This window comes from Nesoenas mayeri, assembly GCF_963082525.1.
Source record: "Nesoenas mayeri genome assembly, chromosome: 8".
In the NCBI taxonomy this organism is placed as follows: domain Eukaryota; kingdom Metazoa; phylum Chordata; class Aves; order Columbiformes; family Columbidae; genus Nesoenas; species Nesoenas mayeri.
The window spans coordinates 9,589,598-9,611,062 of NC_137554.1; the positions used below are offsets into that span (position 1 = coordinate 9,589,598).

General features: G+C 37.8%; 1 protein-coding gene across 1 annotated transcript in view; it reads right to left on the reverse strand.

Moving 5' to 3' along the window:
* Positions 1–21,465, reverse strand: part of COL24A1 (collagen type XXIV alpha 1 chain) — a gene marked incomplete at both ends in the record, with an annotated part of 135,534 nt that overhangs the window by 93,900 nt on the left and 20,169 nt on the right. The window contains 8 exons of the mRNA XM_080348930.1: positions 929–973; positions 1,663–1,716; positions 3,867–3,911; positions 5,106–5,159; positions 7,302–7,346; positions 14,072–14,125; positions 16,210–16,263; positions 19,592–19,645. Of these exons, the coding sequence (XP_080205056.1) occupies positions 929–973; positions 1,663–1,716; positions 3,867–3,911; positions 5,106–5,159; positions 7,302–7,346; positions 14,072–14,125; positions 16,210–16,263; positions 19,592–19,645 (405 nt within the window). The remainder of the gene's footprint in view (positions 1–928; positions 974–1,662; positions 1,717–3,866; positions 3,912–5,105; positions 5,160–7,301; positions 7,347–14,071; positions 14,126–16,209; positions 16,264–19,591; positions 19,646–21,465) is intronic.

Sequence of the window (21,465 nt, forward strand, 5' to 3'; positions counted from 1 at the left end):
ATTCTTACTTTAATCTTATATCTTAACAATTTGATAGCAGCTTCAGAAAGAACGGTCTATCAACGTCATGACACTTCTCTGCATGCCTTTCTTTTAGTCAAAAGGAACTCTATTGAAGGCTAGTGCCTTTTTATTTGGCTGCTGTTAGATAACATAGAAACCACCACATAATTAAACAGGACCCTTCTCAACTTTCATGGCATACATTGAGGGCTAAACAATGGCAATCATACTGCTACTGCTGAACAAGCTTGTTCAACATGCTAGATGAAAGTCATCTGAACTGCTGAGCACAACTGAGTGCACAACTGGAGAATCCTATTGCAATTACCAGTCTCAGACCACAAGCAAGTTAAAATTGGAAACTCCTGGATAGCTTCAAAGACCTAAAATAATAAGGTTGCAGCAGAAAACAAAACACTTGGCACTGAAGATATACCACAGGAAATATGTAGATGTTGATAATGTATACTTGGCAGATTTGTGTTTATTCTCAGCTGTAGAAATATATGTTAAGTAGAGGACAGCTTTAATTTATCATATTCCAGAAATATCAGACATTAGAAGTTGTTCATTTGCATTCAAAGCAACACTAAAATCAAAGTTATGAAACTTGCATCATATCTGCACCGCGTGCTAACACTAATTTTACAGAACACATTCATGTTCCTGTCATCTTTTAACCCTCAGGTAGCTGATATAAGTAACCTATGACAAGGTGCATCATGTTAAGTGTTCCTCACTTCAGAATATCTTGTAGTTATATCCTGCAAAGAATTGGCAGTACTGCAAAGTACGAACTGGAAACAATAGAAAGTCATCTATGGAAAAAGTAAAACTAACATTTATCAGATGATTAAAGTTACAGAGTGAATTACAGGCTCATTTATGGTAGCAGCAGAAATTGTAAGAAGTGTTAGAAATTTACCTGTCTCCCTTTAGGACCTCTTTTTCCACGGAAGCCTGGGATGCCCTGAGAAAGAAACAATCCATCATAATTAGGTTTTCTTCAATAACTCAAACTCAAGTAACTAAACCTGCATTTGATTGGAAAAATTGTGAGAAGAAACATCATTAAAAAAAAAAAAAAAAAAAAAAAGAAAGAAAATCATAGAGACAATGTCCTATAAAAGGGGGGCAGAAACAAACTTTGCTTGTCTTTACCATGGCCACATCAGAACAACTATGAAGAAAGGCCACATCCTGCTTCCATCAAAGTACCTGACTAGACATCCTTTGTGCTCAAGAGAAGCAAAGAAAAGCTCAAGCACAGAGTGACAGTGATTAAGGTCTCCATGACTGGTTTTATTGCAAACATCATCTGACAACTGACAAATATTAATTATTGACTGAATGAAATTGCTTCAATGAAAAATACTGATTATGGACCTTGGTGGTAAGAAAACAATATCAATAATCCTTGCAGCTCTACATTAAATTCAAATAATAATTTACAGCTGCTCCCAGTTTAACTATAGCAGCAGTGCATTTCATCGATTAGACTGATTAGATATGACCCATTTAATTTCATTCACATCAGTTTTGCTTTTAGGCAAAGACTCAGATGAATGGCTATACCTTGTACATTTTTTTTCCACATTCTAATATATATTGCAATACCACCCAAACATCAATATTTCATTAATGTCCAATTAAACCTACCCTTTCTCCTTCAGGTCCTGGTTGTCCTGCCACACCTGGAGGTCCAATGAAACCCTAAAAACATAAGAACAATCCTTGATTACAAGGCTGCTTCCCACCAACACTGCTTGTCCCTCAGTATTGGCTAGCTGTGGGTTACAGATCCAGGGATTAAATTCAGGCTCATTTGAAATTACCAGTGAAGCCAGAATAATTTTAAATGTGGATAAGATTTACTCTCCAGAAAAACAGCAAAAATAGTTTCCTATTATAGGGATACAGAATCAATACATAAAGGAATAAGAAAGTGTTCCACTAAGACAAAGTTGCATCAGAGACCTTATTTATTAAAAGAGATGAAATAGGACAAAGCTGCTGAAGTTAACCTTATTAATGAAATACATCAGAAAATGTGTTCTCAACTTCAATAACACTGTGATCGCTGCTCTGTGCAAGAGTCCTAAAAAGTTTACCTTGTCATAAGGAGAATGTTTTTCTTAAGGTTCAGTCACAATGCATTTCTCTCCCACGTTCCCCTCAGAAAAAGATGTTCTCATAGAATCAGTTGTATGGACACGGAAACATGCTGCTGAGTCATCAGAAATGATAGCACAATTTACAAAAATAGTATAGACGGATTCTGCACTACCAGATTCAAGTGGAGATTGGAACAAATATATTATTAGTTACTAAAAAATAAACCTTTGCTTTCAACGCTCTCATCCTCCAATTGTAACAGTTGGAGGGTTTTGGTAGCTTTTTTTTTTTAATCATGAAAGATAGTTCCCATCTTGTCATCCAGCCCTAATGAGAGTAAGGAAAACAAAGGAACTTCTTTTTTTCTAGAGTTTCTTAAAACAGTTGAGAAGCAGAGTATAGTTTGATTGCAGGAAGGCTCTAAACTTAAAGCTCTAAAGATACTCTGGATCATGTTGCTATACACCTCCATGGCACAGTAGTGTGTCACAACAGGGCTGCATCACCATTTTTATTGGAAGTAGCTTGTAGAATTCATATACAGGACTTAGCCTTAAGACCTGACAGGTGTTTTCCCCTAAAATTACTAATACATTGGCCATTCTTAGCTTTGTGTAAACAGAGAAGTAGTAACTTTTCAGGAAATGTCTGGGATCACTTAGTGCCTTGTTGGTTGAGAGGAGAACGAGACAAAATACATTGAGAATCTGAGCAAAAATAAACTAAAGAAATGCAAAATATACAGTCCCTCAGGGTACAATATCTGTTGGCACTTGATCCTGACAAACTAACTTTTTCCATCACTGTAATGAAAACTGACATCAAATAAACCCACCCCCAAAAAAACAGGCATGTTTAAGAAGCTGCTGCAGGTAAAGGCTTTTGGTAACTGCGTTAAAAATCAGGATAAAAGTGAATCTAGCAGCACAATATGATTATTTTAATAGCTACTTAATAACACAGCACACTGTTTAGCAACCTGTATGCCACGAGCTGAGAGCCTGAAAACACCCAGCAAAAGGCTCCTTCAAATCCGAGGTGCAACCAGCAACATGCAAGTTTCTGGAAACATGTCTACTGCCTGATGGTGAGAGTCAGCCTGAAAAAATACTTATACCACTATGTTTAGGCATATACATGTGCCTATTAAAAAAATCAACCAACAAACAAACAAATCCCCATCTCCTCAGAAAAAAGCCAACCTATTTTACCTCCAAGAAAAAATCAAAAGGAAACTCTGAACCAACTGAGCATTAAGAGCCTCCAGTTCCTGGGATACACATGACTACAACTGAACCATTCTCAAAATCTCAGGATCACTTTTATGGTTTTATGTGACAAGGTGGTTCCCCTTTATCAACTTTTGTAGCTGTTATAGGTTGAAAATGCCAGATACATCTCCCCTTGACAGCTTCCATTACAGAAATAACGCCTCGGGCAGGAAACATCCGCTCCTCTTCACTCCCAGCTCTCACCCCCACGTTCAGTATCGCTTTCCTTCTCTTGCCTGCCTGCATTCCAAGTGAAAGGAAGTGCAACAACACCACTGCTCTGTGCTGCTCACCACAGGGAAAAAAAGAAGAAATCCTTACACATGCTTTGAAAGAAACACCATGTTTTTTTCTTTTGCAGGTTCTAGGAAGACAGAGTGGTTTAGCAGGCATACAAGTGGCAGAGCTGAATGAAACTCCTCAACTCCTTTCTTATGTATGGGTAAAAATAGACACTGTGCCAAAACGCTTACTTACTCTTCCACCTTTAGGACCTGGGTTACCTTCTGGTCCAGCTAAGCCCTATTACAAAAAGACAAGAGTTGTACTTCATTTAAAACAACCAGATATGCTCTGTTTAAAAGAACAGCAACAGTATTTATTAACTGTAAACTGGCAATACATTCTAACATGATTAGAACTGAAGAGGGTGTTGAAGCAGACCTCATGGGCAGAAAGGTCTCCCATTAATTCATGGCTGAAACTACAACAATGACTGAAAACATCCTTTATGTTAAAAATATTTCTTCTGTGAGGAATTTTTTTTTCCAGGCCTGGTGACCTGGCATTACTGTGACATAATTTCACAGGATTTTTCATAACCTTTTACATTTGGACCCATCTCCAATTATTTTCAAGCTAATGTCAGAAAAGCATATATAGTCCAAATGCTTTAAACATTTTATGTGATTCAACACAAATGTGTTATCATCCATTACTGTATAAAATATTGTAATGGAATTTTAAAATATATAGCCTTTACAAACCTAATCCAATAAAATGCCGAAGTATTGGTCAAATTCACCCTTAAGAAGACACAAAACCACAGTCGCTGAATTTGTCTCATATACCTTCATATGGGGAAAAGAATGAATATTTCTACTTTATGTCTTATTTGTATTACTGGGCTGAGGTATCTGTTCTCATATATGTAATTTAAAAAAAAAAAAAAATCAATATTTGTAAGTGTTCTTATTTATAGAAATCTGCTTTGTGGCTTTATTGGTTCTCCTTCTTAAACATCTGAATGGTGGAGGGACCAGAATCTTTTAATGTTCTGTTTTCCTAAAGGGCTGAAGAAATAATTTCAGCAGTGAAGTAAATACACTGGTGAAAATTAGGAGGAACTATACTACAACAGGCAATTTCCTATTGCTTCTGGACTTGAAATAAAAGAGGAAAAAACGTACAGAACCACAAGTGATACATTGAAGCAGCATAATGTGTTTAGACATTCAGTACTTTGGTAATGTCATTCACATATTCCTGAAAGGTACAGCATTACTGCACATTACCCACCCAAGTTTAATAACTAAAAGACTCAACATCACCTAATGGGCACTGAAAGAGGTTTGTTTCAAGGATAAATGATAGGATGTAAACAATTATATTTATAATGTTAGTAAAAATGTTCCAAAAGAGTTAGATATAGTACTTCTGGAAGAACAAACAGGAAAAATCCCCCAAACTGCAAAGACATTAGTATAGTTACTGCACCTGCCTGCCAGGGTAACCAACTGCCCCAACACTGCCAGCAGGTCCTGGAAGTCCCTAAGTGGAAAAAGAGGTGGGGGGAAAAAAAGAAAACAGACAAACAGGTTTAATGTCATATTCCGCTGTGTATTCATTTCATCATTTCTTTTTTAACACTTAGTCGTATGACACAGCCTAAGCTCATGGAAAAATTGCTTTTTAAGCAAGCAACACAACACTCTAAAATTTATTCAGCATAAATAAGTAACTCTATCAATTTCAGTTAAGTATCCTTTAAAGTTCATTACAAGAAAAGTTGTCTAAGATTTTGTGAAATACAACAGTGTAGCCCTTATTTCCATAATAAAAACATAAACGCTATTTATAAAAAGTAATTGAGGAGGACTACAGGAGACAGATTCTTATAATGAGGTAACTGCACTGGTCTTAGCTGTATTTGAACAAATTCGTTAAATGTTTCATTAAAGAAGAATTATTGTGTCTTTACAAAGCCAAATTTCTTTGTTTCTTCCAGAATCACGTCAATATAGCATTGGATTAGTTATGAATGTATCAAATTTCTTTCCATCTTCTTCCTCCTAATCAAATCCAAAAGTCATTTTTGTTGTTGTTTTATTACTTGACATCTGCACATCTGAATGTGTATTTTTGGAAAAATGTGCTTTTCTGAAACTGTGCCAAATGGCACAGCCCCATCATCAAGATTCAGGAAACTCCACCTACCTCTGTTCAATTAATTTTATTTTAAATAAGCTAAATCCACAAACTGGACACTCTCCCAGCCTGACCCTTGCACCCACTGTCATATGTCAGTGCTACCACAGAAATGGGTCAGGATTCCTCCCTGAGCTGTTCACAGCTGATTTATGGTGAAACAGCAGTCTCAGGAAGCAGAACTCAGAAGTGCAGATGCAAAAAGGAGTTGCGGTATTTTTTGTTTGAGCTGCAATTGAGATGATTTTGTCACCTGCTTTCAACCAGTAGTGATCAATCTTCTGACAGATGTTCTGTCATAGAACTAGGATCTATAGCCTACTATTTGGGCTCAGCTGCTCCTCAAAATATATGTATATGAAAACACTAAAAAAGGAGTAGAATAATTGCATTTACAACATAACTTTTAAAATGTTTCCTTTTTCACCAGCTCTTCTAGGAGTTCCACAATTCACAAATTCAGAGGAATGTCTGTTCTCACCGTACAAGCTTCTAAGAACTATAAACACAGGTGGGTGCTACAGATAACAAGTGGTTTAACTCATCACCTTCACCAGCCAGAACTGAAAATACCAGCAGTAACAACTACACGCAATATAAAACCCTTTCATCCAAAGTGCTCTCTTAAAAGTTACGGCAGAGTGTTTTCCAAGTGATAACGACGAAGGAAAATATTTACAGCAACTGTATGAGACATCAAACAGTTGCGCACCATCAGTTTTCACATTCTTGAACATGAATTGCCTTTGAAGGAACTTAAATACCTGATTGCATTAATAATTAGCAGAATTACTTTTAAATGGAAGCTTCACATTTTCCCCTCAGTGGCAACTAACTGATTATTTTCACTTACAACTTCTTCAAAGCTTGAGACACTTTTCTTCTGACATTAAGAATGACTTCCCCTCACCCTGCCCCCACTACCTATCTCCTTTACCTCACTGTAAAATCATAGTCATCACAGAAAAATGCCTATTTGCCTATAAGAAAAACCACCACTTATTCAGCTAAGATTTGTGCATAAAAATCATTAAAGTCATGCATGATGTTCATGAGTTTTCTTCTCCCTTTGGGTGTCTATCAGCTGTTATCATCAACATTTCCCTTTCACTGTCATCCCAAAGGAGGCTCATGCTTCCATCTACCCTGCCATTAGGAGCCTCATTAATGCCAATAAATCACATCAGCAATTGGATGGCTTCAAAATTTACATTCAGATTGCTTCTTGAACTGACATGGAAGTGAGAAAAAGCACTAAATAACCATTTCATTTTCTACATTCTAGGAAATTTAAAATGCATTAGACTGGTAGAGGATTTGAGAGAATACAAACTGTGCCTCTAACAATACGTTTACACCAACCTCTGCCAAGCAGTCAGTTATTTACCTTGATTGCTTATGTTGAACACTTATATTGGATTATGCATTCTTCCATCCTCAACTGTTCATCTGTAGAGTATACTGTACTGCGCTTTCATCACTTACCTGCTCACCCCGTGGCCCTCGCAGTCCTGGATAACCCTTGAGACCCTGCAGGTAGAGAAACAAATATGTGATAATTACAGTTAAACACACAAAATAGACCTTTTTTGCCTACTCCAATCTCCCTTTATCAAGAAAAAATTATTCAAACTTGTTTCCTTGCAGCATTAGTGTGGTTTACACTTAGCAGCTCACATGAAAGCCGAGTTAGAGAAAAGGAGTAAGAAATCTTCATGGCAGTTGAGACAATTTCAAGATATTATCGTGCTTACAGACAGTTCCAGAATTGTACTCTTTTAAAGAAATGAGTACAGGGGACGCTGTCCCCAGTTGCTGAAACTGCAGATCTGGATTGTTACAGTGCATTTCCCTATTCCAAATCCTTGTCACTATGCCCTTTCTGAACAAGGCAGTTCAGAGGAAGGGTATAAGTAGAGAGTAATCCCATGCTATTCTAGGACACCCACAAGAAATAAAGATGTCCAGGCGACATGATACCTCATTTTAAAATTAACATAATACAACTTTCAGCTCTTGCATTATGGAATTTATATTAATAGGGAGAATAGCCTATTCCTCATTCCAGAAATCTTCCCTGTGATGCTGGAATCACAAAGCCGTCCAACTTTGTGCCCTGCACATCGACCATTTCAAGCATATTTTAGCTTTTAAAGAAAAAAAAAAAACAAACAAACAATTAAAAACAGAGCTGGAATCTTCAGTCTGCATCAGTCCACTTGAACGGGGAACCTCCTTCTTAGATATCTTTACACTGTACTAAACATACCCAAACAAGCTGGCCTAAAAGAGAGGCTGTAACATTTGTGTGATTGATGCAGAAGCCAAGTGTCTGGTCTCCACATCCCTTGCAAGAGGTACTGGGAATACACAAGTTCCAAAAGCTGCAGCTTGAAAGAGAAAGACCAAAGCAATCTTTATCCTGGATAGAAATCTATCATAAAACTAGCCTCAAAGACATTGACTGAGTAGTGGGAGTGCCTTGGCTGATGTCAAACATCTGGCTGCCTTGGAGCATGATGATACTTATAAGTCAGTAGGGATTTGAGACCCACTGTAAGAAATAAAGAACTCTGCAACTGAGTTCAGCAGCTCAGGTATGCCGAAGTTTTGGATAAGCTTCTATGTGACCACAAGAGTCTTACTGCATTAAATTCATTTTATTATCATACACAAAATTAAAAGATGGAATTATTCTGCTTGGTAATAATTTTAGATAGAAGAGAATGACATCTCTCAGGCTTCAAAAGTTGAAATTTTGGTCTTACGCATTTACTTGAGGAATCTTGATCCAAGAGAGATATACTCATTCAGAAACCCAAAGGCTTCATTTTCTCAAAACCCAACACAGCAGGTGTGTCCTTTCATTTTGCTAATCACACATAGGTCATTGCCAGTTTGCAAAATTATAATGTATTCTGGCTTCAATCCTCTCCTGTAGCTTAATTCTAAATAATTTAGATGTGTTGTCTTGTATGTAAGGAAGCAGGTCTGCATTGCTGGTGAGGGAAAAGAGAAAAAAAAGTCTGTAACAGATAGCAAAGAGCTCATCTTGGATTAACCAGTTAATATGAAACATCCCAATTTACTATATGAATGCATGCCTAAAATCAGATTTTTTATTGAATGCTGCTCTATACCAAAACTCTCAAAGAGAAGTTTAACACAGTTTATTTTCAAAGTTGGTCAGTTTAGCTGATTAAGATCTGCACAGACAGTTTTAAAAGAAGGCACCCAAGGAACTATGAGATGAAGAATGAGGACTACTGACTGGTGTGCATGTTTCTACACAACAGCATCTTACTTCTGCCAAAGGAAAACTGCTCTGAACTCATATTTTAGTGTAGTATGCCCATATTCTTATCCAGAGTTAACATGGCCTTAACTCATTCAAACTCCGTGCTGGTTGGGAATAAAACAAAACTATGCTAAAATGAATATCATTCTATAGACAGAGTTTTCTTACAGGGGTTTTCCTTTCCTGTGACTCAGCCAATCCTCTTTAAATTCTTCACTTTTTTATTACTTTGGGTTTGTATTCTTGAGTATACCCATGTAAGACCCAGTTTGCTCTGATATAAGACTAAACAGGAAGAATACAAGTTTGCATGCACTGATTTGTAAAATGAAATACCTTCCAACTTCTAATGAAAATTAATTCTCTGATTTAAAAGCTCAATGTGGAAGAGAAAATTTTGAAGCTTTCAGTTACAGCAATACAGACTTTCAAGCACATTACAAGAACACAGCAAGTTGCAAGCATACTTTGGTTTGCGTGACAGAAAAGTCTTCACCGCCAACTAATACAACTCAGAAAAGACTTGACAGCAAGTTTAAGTCTCTGACTTTCACCATATGCCCTAGCACAGTGGGACCCAGACTGAGTGAAGTCTTTATATAGCAAAATGTAGATGTTAAATCATAACAGCAATGACTGTTGAAGCTGAGTCTTCCCATCTTACTGGTGCCCATTGTGCTTTATGAGAATTTCTATGCATTTACTATTAAAATACATCTGGCACAACACCAGCAACTTTGCTAAAGAGCCAAGAAGTTTCTGTAACCTCTAAAAATCGGTAGGTGAGGTGTCATAGCTAATGCTACAGCCATCAGCTACAGAGAGATATTAGTGTTTCAGAAGTGATGGAAAAGAGAGTTTTCTAGGCATGAGGTAAGTCTAGCATATAAACAGATTTCCATGCACTGTCACATGAGCCTTTGCAGTGCTTACTTATCAGCTCCGTGTTGTCACCACACGGTATCCAGTTTCAAAAAACTTCTTTATCAGCGAATTATTTGGGTTTTTTACTTCCATAGCTCTGTTCTATCTTGTTTGCTGATGTTTATTAACACAACTAAGATTTAACCTAGCATCTCTTAGCCTGAATATCCTAAGGAATGCAAATATCACTTTAAAAAAAATAGATAAAAGGGTACATATAGAAGATGGACCTTTTCTCCATCTAATTCAGTAGAGGAATTTCTCTCAGAGTTTAAGTTTCCTCCTGCTCAAGGGAAATGGCACTCTCTAGAAGAAGCAATGGGAAATGCTTGGTAGTATAATGTTGACATCACAGGTACTGCTTTGAAATTTACCATCAGCCTTATCCTTTACAGGATACAAAAGTAAAGACAAAGGAAATACAGAGCCCTTCTCAAGTTGCAACCAGGTTGTTCTTTTTCCCCTTGAACATGTCTTACCACATTATACTTTAGTATGTGAATTTTATCAGGAATTGATAGAACCAGATGGCCATGATTTATTGTTATACACATACTAGACAGAGAATAAAGCTAGCCCCAAAATTGTAGCCAATCTCTTTGAAAGTAATTGTAAAGTACCTACAACCACACAGGCACTGCAATGATTCTAAGGCACTGGTTTGATCCCAGGCATGATAATGCCCAGGAGTCCTGTCCCTTGGCTGACAACCCACCCCAGTACTCAGCCAGCAGAGGCCAGTAGTAAAGTGGGCCCTTTTTGGGGAGAGGGCAAAGCAGGGGGCTTCTGCTCTGTGAGGTCTCTGGACTGATATAAGGAAAGATTTGAGTGCTGATTTAAAGCTAGCCCTGTAAAGACAGCTCCAGATAAGAGATTGGTAACTGCTCTGCAGACAGCACTCAAACTAACCCTTGTCTCCTACCGTTGCTCCTCTGCTTCGAAAGATGCCTGAAAGAAAACGGCCTCTAAACACTTCATAAACATGCAATTTTCTGTTCTTGCACTAAAATGAATTTGGAGCCCTTCCCTGGCTTTTTACAGAGTGTGTTACAGGCACGAGAAATATGTCATATTTTATATGCAACCACAAGGATGCATACTCCGACATATGGTATGTAATGAAAAATAAAGTCAATCACAATAATCTGTTCCCAGAGTCCTGATTATTAGCATACGTTTGTTTTACTGTTTCACTAAAAAACCTGAGATTCTCAGATTTATAAAAGGAAATACATCATTCTATAGTTCCAATCCAAAACAGTAGTTTACTAGTGCTGCTCTGTTGCATTAAGAGCTTCAAAATCTTTTTTTTTTTTTTTTGGGGGGGGGGGAAATTATTTTTTCCAATAAACTCTCGTAACATAATTTCAGATATTCAGAAAATCAGAACCAAAAGTACATAGAATATGGCTTCTCAAAGTCACTCTTCTCAAAAAAAAGTGGAAATCGTATGCACACTTGCCTCAAACTTCCACAACACATGTTTTTGTGTGAGCATCAGATAACATTGCACCAAGAAGTTCAGAAGCAGGCAAATTCTGATTGGGAATACTTGTTAAATGCAGTTTCCTCCACAACCACAGTGACCCTGGAGTGGGGCAATCACAACCCACGGAGGGCAACAGGCACTGCAGTGCACCCTCCTCTTCAGGTCTCCAAAGTCATCACTCCACTCCATAGGAAATGGATTATGAATTTCACCAAGAAAAACTCTCAAATTTCTAGGTCTTTCAGGAAAACACAGACAAAAGTCAGTATCACAAAAAGTAACTCCCATGAAATGAACATAGATTTGTATTACACTATTAAAAATTTGGAAGCACATTACAGTTTCTATTTGCTATCAAATATCCCACTGTTTAGAAACTACTTAGTTAACACAAGCTGACTGTCAAAATCAAATAGAATTTGGGACACCATTGACTCTTATGTAGGATTTTATCTTCCTTTTTACCTGGATAAGAAAGAATATTGGAAATATGCTATTTATTAAACATTATAGCAATTGCCCAGTAGTACTGGGGTACAAAACAAAAATGGAAGTACTTGATTTTTTCTGCAGTTTTTTCCTGTAGCTGGTTTACTTCACAGCTACTTGTGCTCATGTTCCTTTGAAAATAATTTCTGAGATCACAATGAGATAACCTATTTATGTATATTGAAAAGCAGTAACTAAAGATCAGTTATTTAAAACAACGAATTGTGGGCTTGTCATTAACAAAAATGAAGCTTAAAATACTTTTAACTGTTCGTAGGTACAGTGCTGTTCAAAAGCTGGCATTCTTTCAATCTAGGTCAAGCAAAAGTCATCTTAAACATGGTTCTAGTTAGTGTCTGATGTGTACAACATGGAAACAGAGAGTAAAATTTCAAGTGATCAACTGAGCACGATTCTCCACAGAGTGTCTAACCCTCAGATAAGGAATGAATTCTTGTGGCAGGAAGAGAGCATAACGGCCATAAGATTTTAATTTCCTTGCCCCCAAATGTCAGTCTCATAATCCAGAATAAGTGACAGCTGCTTCCCATCTAAAAACCTTTAAAACAAAAATGACTTTGTTTTCAGAGCAAAACTATAAACTCGATGAAATAAGAAAGAACAATACTTGGGGTATCTCAAGGTGGCCCGAGATCAGTGGTGACAAAGCTATCAGTGTCCAGGCTTGTAGGTTAACTCTCAGCAGAGAAGATGCAAATTCTTGTCTCAGCTTTGCATGTTCTCAGTCCACAGAACCGTGGTCCATATAATTTGGCAAAAGAAATTCCCATGCTCCTCCTGGTGCTAATTCAGTGATAACTGCCGTTTCTGGTCATATTTTCACGAGGTTTTAATCAATTCTAGAAATGAATGACTACACTTTTTTTTAAAAAAAAAGTCATGCACTTTAAGCTCAAGACAATGTTGAATGAAGCCATATGAAAACATAAAACTGAATATAAACTTTTGTTGCAATTATATTTTTCTTTAATTTCAATAGCAGGCAAGCAGTTAATTCCTTTAATTAATTCATTCTCCAGATGTCAAAACTTAAGCCAAAAAATACCAGGACCTACCTTTGTAGCATTCCATCTTTTCTGATTGGCACTTTACTGCTGCCTTTAGTGTCACATACTACTTAAAAATTCTGCTGTGGTATCTGTTCTCCATGTTTTTCTGTTACACTTACAACACCAAACCATCTTCTGCAAAGAAAGCACTTAAGAGTTGTTTTCCCCCCCCAGCTTTCTTGCTGATTTTTGCCACTTGGCCAGTTTGTCACCATCTGACTAGTTAGAGCAGCCTACTGGACTTACATCAGACAACCTCTCCTTCCACATAAACCATATTCACTCCCTCACTGTTCTGTGCTCTGTTTCTTAAGGTTGCCTCATTTCCTCTATTGACATCCTTCAGGTTCCCTTTCCAAAACCACCCATCTGCCTTATGCTTTCCTGTATACATAGGAATGTCATAATTTGGACATAGTTCCTAAATGCAGTGTGTGGCATCTGACATTTCTCATATTAAGAAGAAACAAAACAACACTATGTAGAATCCAAAATTGGAACTTATTCCACCTGAGTTCTAGTTTAGGAATTCTGGCACACATTTGGAAAAAAGCAAATCATTCAATGCAAAAACACAGAGCATGTGATCCCATGGACCTCTTTCCATACTACAAAACAAACAATGTAGAAAAAGAAATGAAAAAGGTATTACTGAAAATTGAATACAATTAATTTTAAAATGGCTGTATCTTGCAGGCAAGCCTGTCTTCCCTAGTACCTATTCTATTCGAGCAGGACCATGCCATGCCTTTTGAAGGATACCAACCTAAGCAGCTGTGATTTACATTCTGTTGCTGTGATGTCCCTTAGTTTAGTTACAAGGGCAGGTTTTGCACTGTTGTTCCTCATGCCTGACACAGTAGATAGCCAGAGTGCCAACAGCAAGCCTAGAGCCCTTCCATTGCCTCTTGACCACCAGACATCTACCTAATGGCCATGGATTTTAGACAGGGAGGGTTACCTGAAAATGGAAACAGAATCTTACCTTCTGGCCTTTGATCCCAGGTGGGCCTGGAAATCCTATGGGACCTGGATCACCCTGTACAACAAAAACATCCAGAATCATCATGTTTCATTACAACACGACAGGACTATATAGCATGTAGGACTTCGTATCTCCTCTGCATTCTTCATTCCCTGGAATGAAGGAAGAAGTAGCTAATGGTGCTTTATCAGGCATAGACGTATTTTTTTTTACAGGAAGAAAACTGAAAAGGCAACGGTTCCTCAATTGCAGCCACCTGGTGCAATGGGCATTCTCCTACTTCATACAACATAGCTAAGCCATGGCTGCAATCGAGTTAGTTCACAACATTTGTTTCTAGCCAAGGTAAATGAGAGTAAAGAAGCTATACAATTCTTGAGGGAACCTCTCCCTCAAGTGAGTGGTTTCACTTCAAAATAATACAGATTTTAAACTATCACTGTTTATTGTTTGCATTACTGTCACAGCAACAATCCTCAAGTAGGAAGCGGGTCACCATTATGGTACCTACTGCATAAAACATGGCGTAAATCTAATCTGTGTAAGAGACAAAATTAAACGTGCATGTAGATAGAGGTGTTATGGTGGTATACGGCTATTTTCATTCAAGTTCTTTAAACACTGCAGCTCCATGATGGTATATGTGAGTAAGAATTAGAGCACTTCAAATGCTAGGGAGCTAGAAGAAGATGTATTTTCTTATGGTTGTTTTAGTTGGGGGAGCAGGGAAGATTGTTCCAGTTCTCTTTTCCTTACTCAGGATTAACAGGGAAGAGACTCACTCATTCAGGATTACTGCCCAAATTCAAATGCAATGAGTCAAGAGTTGAATCCTGGAATTAGCAAATTAAAACAGATTAATTACCTAGGGTGAGCAAATTTGACTTGGGTGAAGAATTAAGAATCCAAAATACTGAGAACTATAAATATGTTTATCAGTCCCTTATTTTTGGATTATAGATGCATTCTATAGGTACTTAAGTGTAGGTCATACATATACATCGGTGGTCACTAGACTGTTCTGTGTATAGTTCACAAGATTATGATTAGATTGTCAAGAGCAAAAGCTGGTTAGCTTAAAATAATGTTGCTATTTCTACAAAAGCTGCACTTCAATTTCTTATTAGTGCATCACCAAACATTTCTGAATTTTACTCAGCATCCCTCTAACATTGAAAATATATATTTTTGAATTTTGGGGTTTAACGAAAATGTTTGCATTGAAAGGGTTGCCAGGCATTGGAACAGGCTGCCCAGGAAAGTGATGGAGTCACCATCCCTGGAGGGCTTTAAAAGTCACATAGACGATGTTCTTAGGGACATGGTTGAGTGCCAGAGTTAGGTTACGGTTGGACTTGATGACCCTGAGGTTCTTTTCCAACCAAAATGATTCTACGAAACGCTCTTAATAAAACTTAGCATAAGATATTCTCAAAGATACAGTGTAAGCTAACACATCAGAATGTAAACATGCAATTACATTTTTTGCATTATCACACCGATTTAAAGTTTCATACATAATCAGTAGATTTACAATACAAAAATTAAATAATCACAAGCTTTCAAGCCCGCAGCTTCTGTGAAGAACCATTTCAAATATTTTTACTTAAATATTTTGGGCAGAGAGTGCAACTGCTGGTTTGACTAAAGTAGTTTATGAGGAACTAGCAGGAAAAGACTCTGAAGTGAAATGACAAATCTTAGCATCAGGACACTGAAAAGAAGTAGTTAAATACAAAAAGACATACATACAATGATGTGTGCACTTGTCATCGCTAAATTCTGTCTTACACATCTTTCTGTACTAATGCAAGGTACTAAAGAAAACTGGAATCTGTGCTTCGTTATACCAGTGTGAACAGAACTCAATTTTATTGTTCTCAGAGTATTTTTTTAATATGTTAAATCAAATATGTAATTTAAGTTTCAGCTTTTAATATAATTTCTAATTTTTCTTTGGTTCATTACCTCACCTGTGTCCGTACTGGCCAGTTGCACACACAATTAAGTGTCAAAATACACCAGGAGCACAGTAAATACGAAGCATTGTACTGTTTTAACTTATCTGAATATTAAACATGACTTCAACAAAAGCATAGGACAGGCAAAACATTTTTCTATAATTAAGAAAATATTACCTTTTCTCCAGGCTTTGCCCGTCCTGGAGAGACTCCTGGGTCTCCTTTAGGGCCCTGTGGCAGAGAAATTAACCTCATTAATATCACCAGGGAAGAGACATTTAAATAACATACATGGAACCAGGCACTCTAACATCTCATTGACCTGTTCATATAAATGGCACAGGCTACAACAGTGTTCTGGATTTCAAAGCTGTAGAGAAACACCCGGTGTTACTCAAAAGCATCAAGATCGACTCTTCCTACGCAAAAAATATATTTTATGTAGTCAAGAGAATACATGTTACAATTAAAGTTGTACCACAGCAGTGCTAGATTAAAGATGATACATGCGCTTCATTGAAAGGGAGATAAATTTGCAAAAAACAGCTGTTTAGACATTTCCTGCACAACCTGCGATGCTGAATGCTCAGAAGGATGTATAAGATAGACAGTGCGAGGCTTCCTGGCCATCAGCCATTGCACACTCAAAATAGTTGTGGTTCTTGCTGGAAACACTATGGGGCCTGATCCTCCTGCCGGGTACAGCACTGCAGATCAGGAGTTACCCTTCCCTCTGCAGTTTATATTCATATGTGTGAGCCCACATGAGAAACCAAGTCTGTTGAACACTAGATAGAGCCAGGAAATATGGGAAAACGAATCTTCAGCATGAACGAATTCTTCAGCATGGCAGGAGTTATCCACGTACTTCCCAGCTGGAAGGTACATAGTTATATTCCTTGAAGAACTCCAGTGTATCATCTGCTTCCATTTGCCAACACAAGCATATTAAACTAAGAGTTGTAATAAAACTCTGATCAGCTGTTGGTTAGTTAAAAAATAGGCCTTCCAATTAACTTACCCATCACCTTTCCTTTCCCTTATAAGCATATTAATTCCTCATTATTTTTAATCTAAAAAACAAACAGCCATGGTTATGTGTTGCCTTCAGTTGTTGATTAACATGCCACAGAGGTCAAGATATGGATAAAATAGAGAACTTCATTATTTAATCTATGTAACATCACTACAGTGTAGTTAGAAGAGTGGTAGAATCCACAAGCTAGATTTTTCTTTAACTAGTCAGTTTTTCAGAGCTCCAGGAATACAGCCAAAGCTCATGGATACTTTTAAATAACTTTAAAAACACCCACCAGCCAGCGTAGGGGAAAGGGACCTGAGGGTCCTGGTGGACAGCAGGATGACCATGAGCCAGCACTGTGCCCTTGTGGCCAGGAAGGCCAATGGCATCCTGGGGTGGATTAGAAGAGGGGTGGTCAGTAGGTCAGAGAGGTTCTCCTTCCTCTCTGTTCTGCCCTGGTGAGACCACACCTGGAATATTGTGTCCAGTTCCGGGCCCCTCAGTTCCAGAAGAACAGAGAACTGCTGGAGAGGGTCCAGCATAGGGCAACAAAGATAATTAAGGGAGTGGAGCATCTCCCTTATGAGGAAAGGCTGAAGGAGATCCGTCTCTTTAGCTTGGAGAAGATGAGACTGAGGTGTGACCTCATTAATGTTTATAAACATATAAAGGGTGTCACAAGGATGGAGCCAGGCTCTTCTCGGTGACAGTAGGACAAGGGGTAATGGGTTCAAACTGGAACACAAGAGGTTCCACTTGAATTTGAGAAGAAAATTCTTCTCGGTGAGGGTGACAGACACTGGCCCAGGCTGCCCAGGGAGGTTGTGGAGTCTCCTACTCTGGAGACATTCAAACCCGCCTGGACGCCTTCCTGTGTAACCTCATCTGGGTGTTCCTGCTCCGGCAAGGGGATTGGAATAGATGAGCTTTTGAGGTCCCTTCCAATCCCCAACGTTCTGTGATTCTGTGATCAACAGTTTATCAGGAATTAAATGCTGAAGATATCAGCCATCAGTTGGAAGTGCTGGCATGTCCTCAAGGCTGCACTATTCTATACTGTAAGGATATGAGCTAATGTTGTTCCATAAGGGATGCTTCAGCACAGGAGGATAAAACATAAGCATCTCAAAGGCAGAATATAATTCCGCATTAATTTACTGCCAGAAAATTGTTGTAATTTGTCTGCAATGTTTTCACATCAAACAAAAGTGTGTTTCATTTCGGCTTATATAATCAGTGTGGGTCAGCTGGATGTTCATGACCAAAATTTGGTGAGCACCTAGCTAATTTTTAAATAAAAGTGTTTCAGAAGATACTTGTATTGAAAGGATAATTTATAGTGTAACAGAAATTAAACAGATCTCTAAGTACCTAGTAATGCATACATATATATTTTATGTATATATAAAATGTATATAGGTAATATACACATACATACAATTCCTTCTGTTCTTAAACTCGTGGGGATAGCTACAGAATGGATCAGAATTATGATCCCGTGGAGGGCAAAAATACATTCTAAAATAAATCCTGGGAGTAACTGGTTACAATTATTTTTCTCTAGCAATGTATTCTATTATACAGCCAGCATAAATATTGCAAAAATTAATTACGAATCTAAGTTTATCTGTTCCTATATAAGTAGATAATAACAAAAGCACACACAGCAAATAGAGTCACTTGGCTTTGCAGTGTTTGACACTGAAAGCTTTATGATATTTATTTTTATGTCCTCAAGCAGTTTTTAACACCTGTCATGACAGGTCAGATTCCTGCCATTAGGAATCGCACAAAACCAAATCATTGCTTACTGCTGGTTTTTTCCTAACATATCCATCAAATTGTTCAAACTAAATATGAGCTGAAGGCATTCTGCAACTGCACGATCTGTCAAATCTATTTAAAGAGTCTGTGCTACCCAAGTTTGAAGGATCTATGATGATGATTTTATTTGGGCTTCAGTGTAGTATTTTTGGTTTGGTTTCAAATATCACATCCATAAATCTTCTAGAAAATTATTCTAGCATATTAATCAAGTGATAACGTCTGAAATACTACAATATTTAAATATCAAAGGTTTGGCACTGACAAAAAAAAAAAAGAAAGGAATTTCTAGAGAATGACACTATTTTTTTTTTTTTCCTTAAAAAAATAGCAAGGCAAAAGGTTAAAGCAATTAAATATTTATTCTCACTTAAACTCCAGTTTATCAAAGAGGCCAAGCTGATTTACAGGAGCTCTTTTGGGAAGTACAGACTACTTGCACAGATAAGAGTTTCCAGATCATCATTCTGCACACACACATTGTTTGTTTGTTTGTCTTGGTTTTGTTTTTTTCCCCTGAATAAACTGCTATTTTGTTTTGATTTGAAGTTCGATTTAATTGATTACATTTAATTAAAATATGTTTACAGTAACAGTCTCCATCTGTAAACCAAAGGAGGACAATTGCTTCTTTTATAGGAAATATTTTGGGGCTTCCAAAAAGTCAGTAAGAAATGCATGTCTTTACATGGCAACATGGATAAATTAACTCACCTTTGGACCTGGCAATCCTGGCAAACCTGGATTACCATGTGGTCCTGGAACACCCTATAAAAACAAACAAATAAAAAGAGTGGGATTATCCAGTACTCCACTGAACAAGTGTGAACAGTTTGCAGAGAATCATTTTACTGCATCACTGTTGCTTTTAGAAGCACTGGTTGGGATTTTCAAAGGATTCTCAAGAAATAAAACACTCACAGCTTCCTAAAAAATAAAGAGTGAAGTTGAGTGCTTCCCTTTCTTTTAAAAATCCCCGTTTCTGTTGCCTTTCCGAGTAACTCTTAACAGGTATTTGGCACACAGTCACTGCAATGTTGCTCTCCAGCTACAAAACTTGGAGGTGTTGTATAAAAATCAGAAAAATATAAAGGAAAAAAAAAAAACACCCCATTCTGAGGTACCCACCTATACAGTGCAAAGAGAAGGAAGTGGATCAGTTCTCACTGACTTAAAAGATGACTCAAAGCAACAAATTCCATCTTCTCTAAACAAGTCACAGATAAAAACCCCCTCACCAAGCCAATTCTCCCACAGCCAGTGAAGAAAACGGGCTTGGTACTAAGTCAAACTTAACCATTCCAGGAACAGAACAGGCTGTTGGGACTATCTACTCCTTCCTGGGTAAGTTTCTGTTCCTGCAATACACTCAGCAATCTTCACTCCTTGACAAACTGTACATTAGGGAAAATACTTGTTCCAGCGGCTGTCAGCAGTTATTCATCTTCCAAGCACTGAAGGAGCAAATTGGTGAAAACCTCCCCCTGGTAAGTCAGCAACAGAGATTTTGTTGAATTCACTAAGGCCAAAATTCCACCCATACAATTAATCCAAATACCAAAAATAATAAGAATCCTTTTCAGCTTTTTCACATATTCAGTAATCCTACAGCAAATAAACTCAGTGTTTTCTCTTTTCCTCACATGGGACTGAATTTACTGGTTATACCTTGCAGTACCACTGAAGGCTGTTATCTGTTAAGAGGTCATTATCACCAAAGACAATGTTGACATAACTCCACAGAAATGCTCATGCCATGTGCTGTTTGAGAGATTAATTTGCACACTGGCAACCCTGGAGATGCTCTCAGGGATTTTAGGAGAAAGTAAATGAATACGAGGTGCCAACGCAGCTGCAGTGCTGAACCGGCTCCCAGCTTTTGGTGCTTGCAATATTATCATCTTGGGGCATGGTGCTGCAACAGAGGGGTGCAAAAGTATCCTTGTGAAAAGAGAGGCATTGGGGGAATTTCATTACTGATAATTCTGAAATTGCTGAAATTCCATTATGAAAAAACTCAGATCAAGCCAAGGAACTTAAACCTTAACCGTCAGATGTGGAGTTCTCTGACATAAAACTAGATCAAAACTAGTTTTTAATGGAAATCTCTAACCATTGATACCACATCAAAAGTGTCCAACACCTGTGAAACTCTGTCAGGATCGGGTTTGGACACACACCTAAGAGACCCTGAAGCAGGCTGAGGAAACACGGCTCCGCACTCTGCTGCATCCCCTCGACACCGCAAATCAAGTTTCAGGATCACAGATGGCAGCTCATGTGAAGGAAGACAGAAGTCACAGGGCAGATTGGTAGATATGGAGATGAACTCCGCATCAACAGGACTTTGTGTGGTTTTTGGCTTAAAAAACCCCCCTATTGTACCATGTAACTTCACTAGCTGTATTTGCTTGAATTTATCAGGATTCTGCAAACTAAAGAGCATTGGAATTTGAAAAATATTTCTTTGATCAAATAGTTTTATAGATATTTTATATGTATTTTAAGCTCAGAATTACTGGTAAATATTCACCTTGGACATTCCCATGCTTTTTCAGGCACCCTATTGCAAGCTGTCCATTTACATC